This window comes from Euprymna scolopes, chromosome 1 (genome assembly GCF_053919585.1).
Source record: "Euprymna scolopes isolate OS-2025 chromosome 1, ASM5391958v1, whole genome shotgun sequence".
Classification (NCBI taxonomy): Eukaryota; Metazoa; Mollusca; class Cephalopoda; order Sepiida; family Sepiolidae; genus Euprymna; species Euprymna scolopes.
The window spans coordinates 55158310-55176775 of NC_136482.1; the positions used below are offsets into that span (position 1 = coordinate 55158310).

Here is an 18466-nt window from a genome sequence, read left to right on the forward strand (position 1 = left end):
CCGCGCAGGACTGGTGTAGTCGTCTCGTCCCTTAACTTGCGAAGGAGGGGTTCCAACGCCAGGACGTACAAAGAGGCGACAGCGGACAACCCTGTCGCACCGACCGGGAGACGGCAAAAGACTCCGACAGCTTACCGTTGATCTGCACCGCTACCGTCGACCTGTCATACAGTACAGAGATCCACTTGCGGAAGTCCGGATTAAATCCGGCGGCCTCCAGCACAGGTTCCAGGAACCTAATGTCCACCCTATCGAAAGCCTTGGATTGATCCAAACTGATCAGCGCGGCCTCCGCGTCGTCCTCTCGGGTGTATTAACTTAATTCATATTGGAGATCGGAATTCTAGTTTTTCAACAGTGCTAAACAGGTGGGGAGCAAAATATATATATATATAAGGCGGTATATTTAATTTAAAAAAAAACAAGGAAAAAGTTGCTTAATAAGTTAGTAGAGCTCAATATGTTTTTTATAATTATCTCAACGTCCGTATGGAAAGTCGGAATTCCAAATTTAGGAGAGTGCTCAACAAGTGAGGACCAGTTTATATATGAGGAGGTATATTTGATATTTAAAAAAAAACGAAGCAACGAGTGATCAGGCCATTAGTAGAGCTAAATATATTGTTTTAATTTTTCATACCGGTATTCCCGTTATTCGGTTAGTGCTCAAGAGGTCAGGGGCAGAATATATATTAGGAGATATATTTGATTAAAAAAAAAAGGATTTCAATATGTTAATAAAGCTAAAAAAATTTTGTTTATTTATTTCAACCTCGGGTGTATTAAATTAATTCATAGTGGAAGTCGGAAGTGTGCTCAACATGTGAGGACAGAATATATATTAGGATGCATATTTGCTAAAAAAAAGTGAGAAATAGTGCTCAATATGTTAGTAAAGCTAAATATGTTTTTTGTTGTTTGTTTTTAATTATTTTAACCTCGAGTGTATTAACTTAATATATATTGGAGGTTGGAATTCTGATTTTTTTTCGGAGAGTGCTCAACAGGGGAAGAACAAAAAATATATGGAGGTATATTTGATGAAAAAAACAAAGGAAAAGTGCTCAATTCGTTAGGAGAGCTGAATATGTTTTTTTTTAATTAACGTCTGGTGTATTTGCCTATTAATGTTAAAGGTCAGAATAGCGGGTTTTCGGAGAGTTCTCAACAGGTGAGCAGCAGAATATATTTAAGAGGGTATATTTGATAAACGAAAACAATTAAAGATTGCTCAATATGTTCGTAAAGCTAAATATGCTTTTTTAAAATAATTATTTAAACCTCGGGTGTATAAACTTAATTCATATTAGAGATAGTAATCCCATTTTTTCAGACAGTGAGGAGCAGAATATATATTAGGCGGTATATTTTATAAAAAAACACACAGAAAAGAGTGCTCAATACGTTAGAAGAGCTTCATAGGATTTTTATAATTATTTATTGTATTATCTTAATTCGTATTGAAGGTCGGATTTCCGGATTTTGGAGATTGTTCAGCAGATGAGAAGCCGAATATATATTAGAAGGAATATTTGATAAAATGGAAAAACAGGGAAAAAGTGTTCAATACGTTAGTAGAGCTAAATATGTTTTATATAATTATTTCAACATTGAGTGCATAAACTTTAATTCCTATTGGAGGTCTGAATCACGGTTTTTCGATGAGTACTCATCAGGTGAGGAGCAGAATATGTATTATGAAATATATTTGGCAAAAAAAAAAAACAAGGAAAAGAGTGCTCAATACGTTAATCGAGTTTAATATTTTTATATAATTATTTCAACCAGGGATGTATTAACCATGTTTATATTTAAGGTAAGCATCCCAGTTTTTCGGAGAGTCCTTAACAGGTGAGAAGCAGAATATATATTAGGAAGTATATTTACTAAAAACAAGGAAAAGAGTTAGTAGAGCTGAATATGTTTTTGTAATTATTTAAACATCGGGCGTATTACTTAATTCGTATTGGAGGTTAGTCCTCGTTTTTCTGACAGTGCTCAACAGGTGAGAGGCAGACTATATATTAGGAGATATATTTGATAAGAAACAAGCAAGCAAAATAGTGCTCAATATGTTAGTAGAACTAAATATGTGTTGTTGTTTTTTAATCAATTCAACTTCCGGTGTATTAACTTAATTGAATTCATACATAATCATTTCAACCTCCGGTGTATTATCTTTATTCATATTGAAGGTCGGAATTCCAGTTTTTCGGATAGTGCTTAACAGATGACGAGTACGATTATATATTATGAAGTATACTGGATAAAAAAAACAAAGAAAAGAGTGTTCAGTAGAGCTAACCATGTATTTTTATAATTTCAACTTTTGTGTATTTACTTAATTGATATTGGGGATCGGAATCCATTATTTCAGAGAGTACTCAACAGGTAAGGAGCAGAATATATATTAAGAGGGTTGTTTTTAATAAAACCAAGGAAAAGAGTGCTCAATAAGTTAGTAGAGCTTCATATGTGTTTTTTAATTATTTAAACCTTAATTCATATTGATGGTCGGAATCTCGATTTTTCGGAGAGTGTTCAACAGTTGAAGAGCAGAATATACATTAGGAGATTAAACAAAAAACGAGGAAAAGAGTGCTTAATGCATTAGTTGAAGAAAATATGTTGTCTGTAATTCATATTAAGGGTTGGAATCCCCCGTTTTTTTTTTACAGTGCTTAACAGGTAAGGAGCAAAATATATACTAAGAGGTATATTTTACACAATAAAAAAAACAAGAAGAAGAGTCCTCAATACATTAGTAGAGTTTAATATCTTTTACACTATTATTTCAACCTCGGGTGTATTAACGTAATTCATATTAGAGGTCGAAATCCCAGTTTTTGGATGAGTGCTCAACCGTTGAGGAGCAGAATACATATAAGGAGGTATATTTGATACAAAAACTAGGAAAATAGCGCTCAATACGTTAGTAGAGCTTAATATGTTTTTTATAATTATTTTAACCTCGGGTGTATTAACTAAAATCATATTGGAGGTTGGAATCGTAGTTTTTCGGAGAGACTTCTACACAGGCGAGAAGCAGAAAATATCTAAGGAGGTGTATTTGATTAAAAAAAAAACAAGGAAAAGAGTGCTCAATACGTTAATAAAGCTAAATATATTTTAATTTTTTTTTACTGCGTGTGTATTAACTTAATTCATATTTGAGGTCGGTATGGATTACGATCTCCAATATCAATTAAGTTAATACACTCGGGGTTGAAATAATAATAAAAAAACATATTTAGCTCTTTTAACGTATTGGGCACTCTTTTCCTCGTTTTTTATCAAATATGCCTCCTTATATATAAATATATGTCCCACATTTTTCTTCTGTGTTTCGTTGATTTCACCGTGGATTTCTTAATTACAGCTGTTCTGGGATTAGGAGGACAAATATATGGTTTTATGTTTCAATAGAAATTTTTCCAACTCATCAACTTGTCAGATGCGATTTTCATCCGATGATTTTTAACAAAGAGTTATTTTGTACATGATAAACCTAGCGTGTTTGTTTCGAAAAAGAGGTTCCATGGCTACGTTATTACAGATCGTCCGTCTTGAATACCGTAAAAAGCAAAATTCACGCTTCAAACCTTATTTTCGTATTTTCTAAAATATTTACTATTTTGAATTTATTTCCGTTTTTGACAAAGTATTTATTCTTTCTTATTATATATTATTATTTATTTATTCATTTATTATATATTTCTCTTAGTTTTCTCTCCTACATTTATGCGTACTAATTTTAATACTAATTTTTTTTATATTTTAGAATTGCTATTAATCAGATTGTTTCAAAGGGAGATCACTCTCATAGAAAAATCTTTATTACTAGAGTTGCTACTCTTAGATCTGTTTCGTTTACTTTATTATGCTGTTCATTTTTGTCAATTTGTCTTTTATTTAAATGTTTTTCCTTTTCAGTTTATTTATTTATTTTCATGAATATTTATCAAGTTGTTTACTTGTTTTTATACTCGTTCGTTCCATTATGTTGTTCTATTAATGTTTACGTTATTATTGCAGAGTAGATTTAACCTATATTTCCATGTGCATTTTCTAGCTACATACAGGCCGTTGCCTACTTTTGTTAGGTTTTTCGCCCTGCAGTTTTTATTTGTGCTGTTGTTTTACCCAGGCCTAATGCGGGATATTAAGTATCGGTTTCTATGCAGACATCCCTGAATTACATCTTGTCTATTTAACAAGTTTTGTTCTTATATTAATATATGATATGGATCTAGTATGCAAAGGTTGTATCTTTTTCACTTGCTAGGTTTATATTTATTCGCTGTACCTACTATGGGCTAGCTTAATTCATATTCAATTTTATTTTTCTTTAGTTTCATAACTCATACTGCTTGTGTGGTTGTGTTTTTCTTAGTCTTAGTTTTCTTCTTGTTATTTTCGTTATTGCTATTGGTTCTGTTGCTGTCTTCATTATTGTTTTTGTCTATATTATTATTATAATTTCTGCTATTGTTTTCATTGTTGTGTTTTTCGTTGGTTGTAGTGTTATTTTCTTTCTCAATATCTAGTTTAAAGGATATAAGGTGATTACAATATTTATCCTTAACGAAAGTCCCGGTGCTCGCCAGATATACTTTAGTTTCATTACTAGTAATAACTTCACCTATGTACGAGGGGCGTGCAATAAGTAATGCCCCTGACCCACTCCAAATTGTCTGATCTAGCTGAAATTTTGGAATGCAATGATTTATATCTCTACGGGTTAAGTGGCAAATTGCAGCTCTGAACTAATTGTGGTTTCTGTTTTACAGGTGTTTGAACTGAGTCAGGTGTGAAATCGAGCCTGTTGAATGTCGAGTAGTGATACGGTTTTTGTATGTGAAAAGACGCACACCACAGGAGACTTTTGATGAAATGAAAGAAACTTATGATGATAATGCCACATCATATGACCTTGTAAAACGCTGGCATCGTGAATTCAGACATGTCCGGAAGTCTGCGGAAACAGCTCCCTGACCTGGTCGCCCCCCTTCTGCCATTTTGGAAGATCGGCGCATTACTATTCGCCAAATAGCCAAAGATGTCAAGATTAGTACAGGGTCTGTGGAAACTATCGTTCATGACTATTTGCATATGCATGTCTGCCAGATGGATTCCCAAGTGGCTCTCACCATTCCAGAATCGAGAACGCGTCGAGTGCTCGAGGATGAATTTGGAGATGTGCTAAGAAGACGAGTCAAAGTTTTTCAAAAGACTGATTACACAGGATGAAGCATAGGTCCATCACTATGATCCAGAGACCAAAGCCCAGTCAATTGGGAGGAAGCATTTGGACTCTCCACCCCCAAAGAAGGCAAGGGTTCAGCCCTCCGCTGGAAAGGTCATACTAACAGTTTTCTGGGACCAGGACGGAGTAGTGATAACAGATTTCCTGGCAAAGGGTACCACATTTACAGGAGCCTATTATGCTTCACTTTTAAGGAAATTAAGGAAAGCTATCAAAATCAAGAGGCGTGGCAAGATCAGCAAAGTTACTCTCCTCCTGCAGGACAATGCTCCGGTCCACAACTCGCATGTCGCCAGATCAGAAGCACGGGCGTATTGTTATGAAATTCTTCCCCATCCTCCCTACTCTCATGACCTTGCACCCTCTGACTTTCACCTCTTTTTAGTCATTAAGTTGTTTTTGAAAGGAAAGCGTTTCCCAGATGATGCAGCCTTGATTTCTGGAGTCACGTCGTGGTTGGAGGACCAACCTGGGGTGTTTTACAGAAAATGTCTCCAGAACTGCATAAAACAATGGGAGAAATGCATAACTCTAGATGATTCCTATGTAGAGAAAGACTAATAACTGTGCCAAATTTTGTTGTTCTACTGCTATGGGAAGTGGGCCAGGGGCATTACTAATTGCACCCCCCTCGTATACTATGTCTGAAGTTAAACAGTTCCTCACAAATGGACATTCAATAGGGTTCCGGTAGTTACACTCTTTTTCCTTGTTAGATTCATTTCTAATCTTATCTTTATTCTTCATAATATTGTTTCATTTTGTATTGTTGGGGCTAATTATGTTTTACGTTAAGTTAGCGTAGGTTGAGAGGATAGCCGAACATTGGTTTTATTAATTATCTTACTTTAGTTTACTAATTTGCGGGAAAGTTTTGTCTACAATTTGGTAAAATCCATGGAAAAGTTACATTTTATATGGTCGCTGAACGGTGGATTAAACAACGTTTGGCTCTTCGTTCTGGTCTTTTTGACAGGTCTTTTTTTATTATAGTTTGGATTTTCATTTGTCTTCTTGGTGTTTATTATATGTTGTTTTTTTACGTTGGTTTTTGCGTTTTTTATGGCCATATTACATTTATGTTATTTGCTGTTCTCTCTATACTGATATTATTATTTTGAATGCTCTTGGCATATTTAATTTATGCTTATTATCCTGATCTAGCTATGGCTTTGTTATATGATTCTTTGTTTTATCTTGCATTATTTTATATACTTTTTTCTTGATATGCTGGTTATAATTGTTTTTGTTCATAGAATTCAGATAGTTTAACTTGTAATCTATGTAGAATAACGTTTGGTTGGGCTTATGGTTAAGTTTATAAGTGTTGTTAAGTTTTAAGATTTGTCCAAATAATTCACACATTTGCGGTCAGCGTGTATGGTTATTTCTAGGTTCAGCTCAATAAAAAATTGTTTAATTATTTGTTTGTTTATCTTTTATTTTTCAAATAATCTATTGGTGAAGTTTATGAAAAACCATGCGTCATCCCGGTATAATCGTCCCTTAAGTCCTGGGATTTTTTACGTAGTTCATTTAGTATATACAGGCCAACTAAGTCTGTTAGCTGTATAGATTCCGTGGCGTCAAAAGGAAAGTCTGTTTCATTGTATATATATATATATATATATATATATATATATATATATATATATATATATATATATATATATATATATATATATCAGTTTTGTGGCGCCAAAAAAGCTGGTTTTTAGCTCATTCGTTGCTGTGGAGTTTCTTTTGCCTTCTTGATTTGAAGTTATTTTTTTTTAATTGAAGTGGACACACGGATGCTTCAATTAAACTCAAATATGAACAGGTAAAGTTATAGAAGATTAAAACCGAATCAAATGGGGTAGAGGTTGTTTAAACTTACGTTCAATTTAGCTTAAATTTGCGGTTTTTAAAAAATAACAAGTGCGGACTTTCTTTCTGGCGCCAATGTATATATATATATATATATATATATATATATATATATACATGTGTATATATATATATATACATGTGTATATATATATATACATTTAAATCAAATATATATAATTTTTTTAACTCAAAGTATGTATAAATACACAATAGCAAATCATATTCAAGTAAGCCGGTCTTTAAAGAAAGGTAAAGTTCTTAACGGTTCGTTTCGTCAAACGAGTGATAAATAGTTGTATATCTTGAATTTTTGAATAATCGATATTTCAAATATAAAATTACTTATGACTTATGAATTGAATGAGCAAAATATAGTTTCAGTATATATTTAAAAAGTTTACGGTGTATTGCAACAATTTTACACCCGTGGTAGCAGTGTTTGTCTCGAGCTGTTTCTTCTTGGAACAATCAATTAATAACCTACATATATAACCTATATTATTAGCATATTTCTTTTATATATTTTTTGCTTCAATGACTTTAAAAGAATTATCTTTTTTCTTCAACCTTTGGTCTTCTTCTAAAAAAACATCTTTTATTAATTATATGAGTCGAGTCTCTGATGAGTTGTCTAGTATAGCATTCAAGGACACACGTTTAAGGTACACCATATATAAAATAAAACAACATGTGTCATTTGAATTTTTGAAATTTATATATGTGCTCTGAAAGATCAATATATTTTTATTAAATTTAAATAGATATGACATTTTAAAAACATTTTTATTGTAAATATTCATTAAAGGTATGTATATAATCTACGATTAAATCTTATATATATATATGTATATATACGTCTATATATGTATGTATGTATGTATGTATATATATATATATATATATATATATATATATATATATATATATATAAATGATGGAAAGTGTCCAAAATTTTACTCGATTTCGACAATTACCGATTCTATTCGAAATTAACGATTTCGATATAAGTACTGATTCCGTTCCCGATTCTTTAAAAAATGTTTAAATGGCTTATGCCTTTTAAAAATGTTAGAATGACTGTACTCTCCTGCGTGATGTCCGCATATATTTTGTTTTAAAAACCCATATTACAGGAGTAAATCCTTTTAAATGTTTTCCTCTCATGTTTTCTTTGTAATTGATTAGAAATTGGGAGTCAATATTTGTTTTTTTTTTAACTAACATCATTTGCAATTGTTCGAATTTAGTGCTATTCAAATTTTCTATAAACTATTAAAAAGAATCTACGGATAATATGCAAAATAAAAAATGAGTTTAGGAACAGAATAGTTAATAAACCCCGTCATATGTCTCTAATACGTTTCAATATAATTATATTTCAAAAAAGATTTTAGCATTGTCACGGCTCTGTTAACTATTCTTTACCTTCCTTGCTGAACAAATATCCATGTTTTATTTCGTAATTATAAAGATTTGATCGATTATTAGACTGGTTTGAGTTATTCTGATAATAAAAGCATATTTATATAAATACTACTACTACTACTACTAATAATAATAATAATAATAATAATAATAATAATATGACAGCTGATGGCCAACACGTAGCAGAAATTGACATACAAAGAGGCATCTTCCAGGGAGAGTTACTATCACCGCTACTGTTTATCATAGCCATGATTGCCCTGAATAATATACCGAGAAAGTGCCAAGCTGGATACAAGTCCTCTAATACTGAAGAAAAAATTAACCACCTGACGATCTTAAACTTTTTGCAAGGACCGAAAACGAACTAGAGACAATAATAAACACTACCAGAATCTTCAGCCAGGATATCCAAATGGAGTTCGGTATGGAAAAATCCGCATTAATGGTAATAAGAAAGGGAAAACTGATGGCTACAGAAGGCATGGAACTGTTCACCCAAACTGAGATGATGGGCACTAGGAGAACAAGACACCTATAAATACCTGGGAGTTCTGGAAGAAGACACCATCAAAACAACAGAAATGAAAGAGAAAATTGGAAAGCGATACCTCAGGATAGCAAGAAAACTTCTGAAAGCTAAATTATACAGTAGAAACTTAGTAAAAGGTATAAATACATAGCCAGTATCATTAGTAAGATACTCTAGATCGTTCATAGGATAGAATAAAGAAGAACTGAGACAGCTCGATCAGAAGATCAGGAAACTCATGACCAACGATCAATCGTCGATATTGACCTATTGATGTGAAAAGGAAATACGTTGGGTTATGACTTGTCTGTATAGAAGACTGTGTGCATGACAGAAAAAAAATAACTAGAAAAATACATAATACAGGATAATTATGGCAGCAAGAGACACTGAAAAAGCAACAAAACTGAAACCAGAGAGACAACGGAAAGTGGGAAGAGAAAGAACTAAACGAAAGATTCATAAGGATGATAAAAGATGAGAATAACGAAAATAATTAGACATGGATGTGAAAAAAATACATGCAAATCAAAAAACTGAATCCCTAATAACTGCAGCACAAGATAACTCGATAAGAACCAACCATATAAAAGTAAAAATCGACAAAACACAAGAAAACAGCAAATGTAGACTCTGTGGACAAAACCTTTCGAAAGAAGAATTGGGGAAATTGAAATCAAAGGAATGATTAGAAAAATACAACGTATAACGATAATGAAAACAGCTGACCTATTAGATAAACTCCTTAAATTCGGAGATTAATACACATGAGCAACATGCACGGGCCAAACTGACGCAGAGGCAAAATAAGAAGAAATGGAATATGGAACCAAGAACATTGTAGCTGCATATCTATAAGTTCGATATCCCATCCCCTATTGGCCCACTATCACACTGCCAAAAAAGAGTGACACCAAAGAGTAGAGAAAGGTCAAGGAGAATGGTAAGACCGAGGAAAGAGCGCTGACCAGATCTCCGTTGGACAAGTCCAAAGAGAACTGGGACTTTAGGGAGACTTATTGCCACTCAAATTCCAGTGGATACAAATGGTTGCTGCCATCGAGAAATCAATAGTAAGTGACTGTTGCGAAAACGCAAATGTATCTGCAAATGGTATCAAAAAAGGTGGAGAGTACTGGAAATCTGGGGAGACTTGTTGTCATTCGGCTTCCAGGAACACCACAGGTTGTTTTTTCAAAGAGATCTTTGATAACCGGTGTGAAAGCTCCTCGTGATCCAATAATAATAACAAATAGATTAACACCTTTAACTAAATATGAGATTCTACTGTTTTTAGATGATTACCCTGCGAAAACAAAAACAAAAAAATTCATTTATAATTTGAATAAAAAAAACAATTTTGCGCATTAATTTAACATAAAATGATATTCATTTTCGGCTCATTCTAACTTTACAATCTTGTCTAATATTTCCAAAACCGATACGAAATACTGATAAAACACATTTTCGTTGGATGTCATTCTACCAGCATGTATTTAACTATCGATTTTGAACGGCTATCAAGGTTCCTTGTTAAGGACTTATGGACAACAATCTTTTTAAAGCTTAACAAAGTGAACACTAACATTGTTTCGAACTAAAATACGCTTTAAAATAAGTTTTAACACACACAAAAATGTATACATGTAAGTAGAAGATTATTTCCGTCGGTAACATTTTTTCGTTGCATATAGGTTTTTATCTTTTTTGTTGTTGTTGTTCATTACAGTAACAAATGCTCGAATCTTATTCTTCTTTGAAAGTGAGGTATAAGTTTAGATATAGATATAATATCCTTATTAAATCAGAAAACTTCTAAAAGTTTTTATTTATGTAGTTTTTCAATAAACTGAGATGTTTATCTATATTTTTCACTTGTTTCGAAAGCACAGAAATACCATAAACATTAATCAGAAAAAGCCGATGATAAAAAAGACATCGCCCAAACGCCGCCAATGAAATTGAAAATCTTGTCCAAAGCATTTTAAATCTTTTAATATCAAGTGTTAACTACAAGGAAGATTTAGCGAATGTGTGCGAAATGTTTACTGGGTAATGCCTACAGTAATATACTAATAATAGAAATAAATTAGAGCCTGAGAATCAATGTCAAATATTGAACTGGGATTTATAAGTCATTCCGTGACCCTTTGTCTTATGCAAATCGTCCTAACTATTTAAGGATTTGTTTTTATTTTGAAGTATACTATATTTCGCAAATATGTAAAAAGCAATTAATAAGATTTCAACGCAATAATTTGATACAATTTATTTTTAGTGTTCTACACAGAAACCTAACAAGAAAAATTAAATCTTAAATAAACATTGTCTTTTTAGTGAAAAATATTTTTATTTAATGACACTATACATTTAATAAAATATTCCATAACATGTTCCAAGATTGTTTTAATGTGTTGTATTTATATAGGAATATAGAATAGTGTTAATTTAATTGTGTCTTCTTGTATGTTTGTCAATTTTTGTTTTGTTAACTATAAAAGTAAATTGAATTAGTTTTTTTTTTTTTTTGGTTTTCCAAACATTAAGTTTTGTATTTTTTCTAATAAGAATATAAAAATGTGCTAGAGTCTTAAAGAATGCATGCTTATGGGTTTATATTTAACTATCTTTAAAAATTAAAAATATTACAAAACAATTATTTGAATAATTATTTATATGCCTCCAATTGTATTTAGTACTTCACTGTGTCTATAAAATTCTTCCGGTTTTATGCTAAATGATTTTCTCTTTGCAGTGTGTTGTTGTAGGATCTTTAAATAAAATAATTTTAATTAATAATCAAGTAAAACTGATCGAAAAATATCAAACTTATTAAAACTAATTTGAAATTTTCAATTAACGTATCATGTATATGAATAGATAAACAAAATAGCAGTGAAACGTTCTCTTTTATATTTGCATAAGATAATAATTTTTTTTCTTTTTTTTCATATTCAAGTGCCAGTTGCAACACATGTCAAAACCAATGTTGTCCATCACCCTAGTACAGCGACTGGACATAGTGTAAACACAGGAAGCCATACAGTTTCACATACTTATATGCCATTCGGAGGATTCCCCTATGGAAACATGTACGGGGGTCTTTATGCAGGAGGTGTTTATGGAATGCCAGGCGCAGCATCTGTTTCCACAGGTTTTCAACCAGTAGCTCCAGGAGGAACAACTTCTATTAGTCAGACAACTCATGGTGCCCATCAACCAATTTTACCGTTTGGGGGTCTATATGGTGGTGGTTTCTATGGGCCGATCCGCTACCCTGGAGCAACATTCAATTATCCAGTACGATTAGGATATGGAATGGGAGGATTTTACGGCGGTCAGTACGGATTCAACTATCCTGGAGCTGGAAGTGTCAGTCACACTACTCATGGAATTACTCCACCTTACTTCGGTTATGGTTTAGGAATATATGACTCTCATCATGCTCCAGTCACACATGATGTTACGCACACTACACAACATGGCTCGCCACAGTTAGGTTTGGGATGGCATTATTAATTGGATATCATTTTCCTCCGATCATATATCGCCCGAAACACAGGGACATGTAAACATTATCTAATATTTTGAAAGTTAAACTATTACGTCTTCGGGGAAGTTATTTCTACTTTTTGATATATGTCTTGATTTGACTGTTCGACTTGTCTTTCTTACATTTAGTATATTTGTCATGTAATGAGAATGAAACGCAATTGATGTGTGAATAAGTAATTGATTCAATATCGTCACGAGTTGCGTGTTTTATAACTGATATCGGATCTATTGTGTTCAGTTAATCACAGCAATCACCGTTTGAAAATATCAAGAACCCACAACTCCTCTAACATTGTCTTAAATATCAATATATGTCGAATAAAATTTGTCCAGAATAAACTTCGACATTACATAGTAAAAAACCGTGTTTTTTTTAACCAAAAAATAAAGCAACCGCTCGAGAATGTTGGAAATGATGTTAGGGTTTTACGCCATAAAAAATACGAAATATATGTAAAACATGGAAAAGCGTCGGGTAAGCAGCAACAGTTACATTAGTTTCCGACATTTTACATTTAGAATTGAACGATTTTTTTGTTTCTTTTTCATCATTACTTTGAATAGTCTAGTTGTCACTTATTATTATATGAAAGACTAAAAGTTCTTTTTGATGAATAAAAATTTTATAATAGAATAGTCACGAATAGCATATTTTGTATTTTTGATGAAAACTTGATGATTCATGTCTTCTTTTTTAATAAAAGAATAGTTTGTGATAATTTTTTTACATTAATACAAAATTAGCACTAATGAAAGCATAATTAATTTTTAAAACAGTGTAGTAACTAAAATCATTTAATTGTTTTATGAAAAAAAGTCGCTAATAACAGCTTTTTCTTTTATGAATAGATGAATTTATACATCCATATACTAAATAGTTTGATGTATTCAATCATATTATAAAGCTAATTTAGATAAAGATCATATTACATATTAATTTCTATAGATAGAGATACTAATCGATCGTAGTATTTAAAAAAATATTATTTAAGAATTGCTTCCCGTTGATCTTATTTTTGCATAAAAATATAATAAAATAGCATTAATAATTAAAAACAAAAGGAAAACGGTTCATATATGGACTTAAACAAAACGATGAGTAGAAAAACATGACTAATTTACAGGCTTGAACTACTCGTATAATAAATGACACCAGTTTAACGAGAATGACAAGCCGCATTAGAATATTTTTCAGGTGTTTCTCGCCAACCGCTTAATTTTAATACAGGAAGATAATTGAACTGCATAAATTATGAAAAGAATTTGAATTGAGTCGTGTTCAAGTTGCAGAAGTTACATGCGTGCAGAATAGTTAATTACTCTAGATAAAGTTTTAATCTTCGCATGTTTAATTGTTGTCTGTTGTTTTGTTATTGTCGAACTTTTTCCCATTGATACCAAAGTGAGTTTATATAGTATAATATAGGTTATCCTTGCATAAATAATAGACAGAAAACAGCAAATTATTCAAAAACGTGGAACAAGGGCGTGTTGACCAATGTTGGAAACATTAACACATCGAACGGCTAATTTTAAAGTACGCTGTCTGCTGTTTTGTTATTGTAAAATACTTTCCCAACGATGCCACAGTGAGTTTATATAGTATAATACAGATTATCTTTACACAAATAAAAGAGGAAAACCACCAATTCTTCAGAGTAAAAGATACAATTTTCAGAAAATGAATAAAGTGAAATGTGTTGCTATAGTTTCGATTTCAAGATGTAACATGCAATCGACTCGGTGCCAATTTCTTTTTGCTTTTCGCTTTATTTATATGTGTTAATAATTTTTTTCATGTATCCAGCGGTGAAAAGATTTTATGATGTAAGAAAGTTTGGAAAATTTACCGAAAATAAAGAATTTGAGAGAATCAAACTTTTGTAATTTTTTAAATTTTATTAAAATATTTGTATCGAATTTTATCTCTGTTGTCACTGCATGCTGCAAACGGAAAACTTTCGGAAATTACGTATTTTACGTATTTACACACATATACACACAAGCAGATATATATGGAGGGTATATAAATACTATTACTGCTACAAATTCCAACAATAATAATATTAGCACAATATAGTATATATACTTGGGCATTGTAAGATTTTATAGATAATTCATAAGTATAATAGAAGAATTACTCAGATATATAAATCAAAGAAACGGAAAACAATTATGTATGCACATCGCATTGATAAGAAAGGATTATACTTATAGTCTCTTTGCATAATGCAAGATAATGGAAGATCGCCGATAAATATTAAACACTGCACAACTACGTGTTAAGTAGATATTTACATAACACAAAACACGGAGATTAATGGCTGTCATCATAAGTGTTTACCAAGATGTGCAATTCATGAAGCAGTATGCAAAAAGAAAAAAAGGCGATAAAAGCAAACTAAGAAGAGAATTAGGTATAGCAATAGTTTATAAGACGTGTCAAGATAGTTATATATGAAAACGCACGACCAGCTTTATGAAAAGAACACTTGAGCAGAGAAACGGGATCGCTATTGACACAACTAGAACAAATTACACAAAAGTTTAAATAAGATCCGACTAAAACAGATATACTTTTCCCTAATTGTCTTATAATTTTTGTATATAGCTGGGGATAGGGCATTTTATATGGTGCCAGAAATTCACATTCCAATAACTGAAAAATCTTTTTAAAGATTCTAACCGTGTGTTTGTATTGCATTCCGTTTACCGGCTATAGTTGAAAGATAGTATATACTGTGAACAAAGATATAAAATAGCAAATCACATCAGAGGAAAGCGTAATAAATTAACAGAAAAGGAGTAATTATACAGGCATAACTGAGATGTCAGCTTTGTCCAGAAGAAATGTGCAAGCGATTGCAATTTGAATTAGCACAAAATTGTATCGACAAAATCCGGATGCGATAGTAGAAAATGAAAAATATAAAATCCTCTGTGATTTATACGAACAATGACATCAAAGCAAGGCATAATAAAAGAAAACAAGGAGTTACTTTAACTAACACATCAGATTACATGGTAAAAATCAAAGAAACAGAAAAAGTAAACAAATGCTGGGGATCTTGCCAGGGGATTCACCTAGTTTTTATAGAACGTGAAAAAGGCTGATTTTATAGGATTTTAGGATCACCCGTCACAGTGTTGAAAAAGCTTTTTCAAAATGATAGGTGAAAATTAGAAACGAAGACAAAATTGACATTATACAAAACACGCCACTGATGAAATAGTAATAAAATACCGGAAGTGGAAACTAATCCAAATACCTAGATAACACTGATCAACCAAAAGTTTAAATATCCAAAACATAATTAAAACTCTAGAAATCATTACATAGATACAAATTAAAGAAGCTATATATAAAAGTAGAGTATGACAAATCCTTTCCAGCTTAACAAAATTATTAAGAAAATTAATACAAAATCAAATGTGAAATTTGAAAATAAAATATGTTTTAATTGAGGTAGCAAAAACATAGCTTGATGCAACACAAAACGATCATACGTGTTTTAGAAAATGGGGAAAGAGAGTGGAGGGATGATCTGAAGATCTTCGCTGAAAGACATATGAGGTGTTTACTTCAGACGAAATCAACAAAATTACTAATGAGAACACGATGGAAATCGACTGTTGCGACAATGCAAAGTGATCCAGATTCGACTCGTTTCCAGTCGCACCGAAGGAAACATTACATGTTCTTTCTGATGAGCGATTACTTAAAATGACTTGCGTGAGAAGTTCTCCTCAGTAAAAAATATTAATCTTTTCTAATAGAAACTTGGTGTCCGTCTGAATTCGAAATATTTATGTACTATGGTACAGTCTTTCACTTATCAATTTAGAGGGTAGTGTGGCATCAAACTTTTTGTCATGAGACTATATTTCGAAGGATTACTTCTTCCTTATTGTAAGCTATGGTTATATATATGTTCATTCATTCATCATTATACACTCTTCCAAGATATTACCTCGTTCTTTTATAGAAAGGGAAATAGTATGAGTGATGTTATCATGAGACGATCGTCTCAGGCATAGAGAGAAACGGACGCAAATAAGAAATTATCACAGTTGGATGTTCATTAGCAAACTCAACACTTATAAACGGTGTTTTTTGAGAGTTTCCGAACTTTTAATAAAAATAAATCCCAGAAATACATTCTTTATTATACAAATATGTGCAATATTTTTCAAGGATTAATTATTGACATTTATAGTTTAAATAAACTTTCGGGCATATGGACACGCGGTTCACGCGTATATGGCGAAATCTAAATTTTTTAGTTTTCACAAATTGTCCGTATTCGATCATACTTTATTTTGACAATAACGATTCGAATGTTGTTTTCAAGTGATCTATTGTGTTTGGTTTATCAGAGAGAACATTGGACTTAATATAACCCCAGAAAAAAAATTAATGAGGTTAAATCGGACGAATAAGGTGGATAGTTGACGGGTTGATTTCCCGAAAATATTTATTCAGCAAATGTTTCTATCAGTAAATTGATCGTAGCTCACGAAGTGTTATATGTGGCACTGTCTTTCTGAAATCACATGTCTGCAGCATTAATGCCTTCTAGTTGAAGTACGAAGAAGGTGATAATAATTTTCTGTATCACTCACCGTTGACAGTTACGTTTTTACCATCATCACATGTTAAGCTATATAGAGCAATGAATCATCCAGCCTATAAGGTGCAATAAACTGTGGTAGTTCTGGATGTAAAAGTAATTCGATCACAGCCTGTGAATTATCAGCAATCTAAATTTGCCCATTTTGTTTATAGATGGTTTCTCTAATCGTACCGAGGGTCGCTTTTGAGCACCCTAAAACTGGCGTAATATACGATATGTTGCTCGAACTGAACCGTGATTATTTAAATAAATTGGCACTATTTGCAATTGCTGCCCGGGTGGCAGTATCTTCTTTATGAGTTGCGATATTAGCTGCACATAAAATAACCAATAATTGCAAAATCTGCAATAAAAAAAAAATACAGTTGTCAATTTTAAGCTGACCGTCTCTAAAAACACCGATGACACACATACGCACATCTACTTCCTCATATATATATATATATATATATATATATATATATATATATATGTATATATATATATGTATATAAATATATATATATCCTGGCTTGAGGTAATTGCCTGTCTAGCCGCACTGATGAGCTGTGAAACAGCGAAACAGTACTGTACGTGGATGACTATAATGCTCCCTATCTTGGGTTGAGCATATTGGGAAGTGATATACAAATAATCATTAGCATATTAAGCGATGCTCTTTGTGTAAACAAATTGAGCTTAGTTATTTGGCCAATGTTAAAACATTGTTAATTAACTGTTCGCATAGCAGCAACCGAATAGCGCAACGGTTAGAAGCTCGGACTGTCGTTTAGGCGGTCGGGTTGTCTAGTCACACTGATAAGCTGTGAAACTGCGCTGTATGAGGATGACTATATATATATATATATATATATATATATATATATATATTTATATATATATATATATATATATAGAGAGAGAGAGAGAGAGAGATAGAGAGAGAGATAAAAAGGAACAAACCGTATTATGTGTCCATCAACGTTTCGTCTTTATTTCGAGACGTTGATGAACACGTAATACGGTTTGTTCCTTTTTATTTCTCTATTTTGTCGGAATACTATTTCCATTATTTTTATCATATATATATATATATATATATATATATATATATATATATATATATATATATATATATATATATATATATAATAAAGCACGTCTGAGTGAACACGACAGAGTTATTCTTTTTTTCGATTTTTC

The 18466-nt window shown here is 31.9% G+C and overlaps 1 protein-coding gene across 1 annotated transcript in view; it reads left to right on the forward strand.

Annotated features, from left to right (window-relative positions):
* Positions 1-14528, forward strand: part of LOC145296920 (uncharacterized) — a 29802-nt gene extending 15274 nt beyond the window's left edge. Inside the window, exon 4 of the mRNA XM_080143138.1 lies at positions 12055-14528. Within this exon, the coding sequence (XP_079999264.1) occupies positions 12055-12614 (560 nt within the window). The 3' untranslated portion in view covers positions 12615-14528. The remainder of the gene's footprint in view (positions 1-12054) is intronic.
* Positions 14529-18466: the final 3938 nt, after the last annotated feature.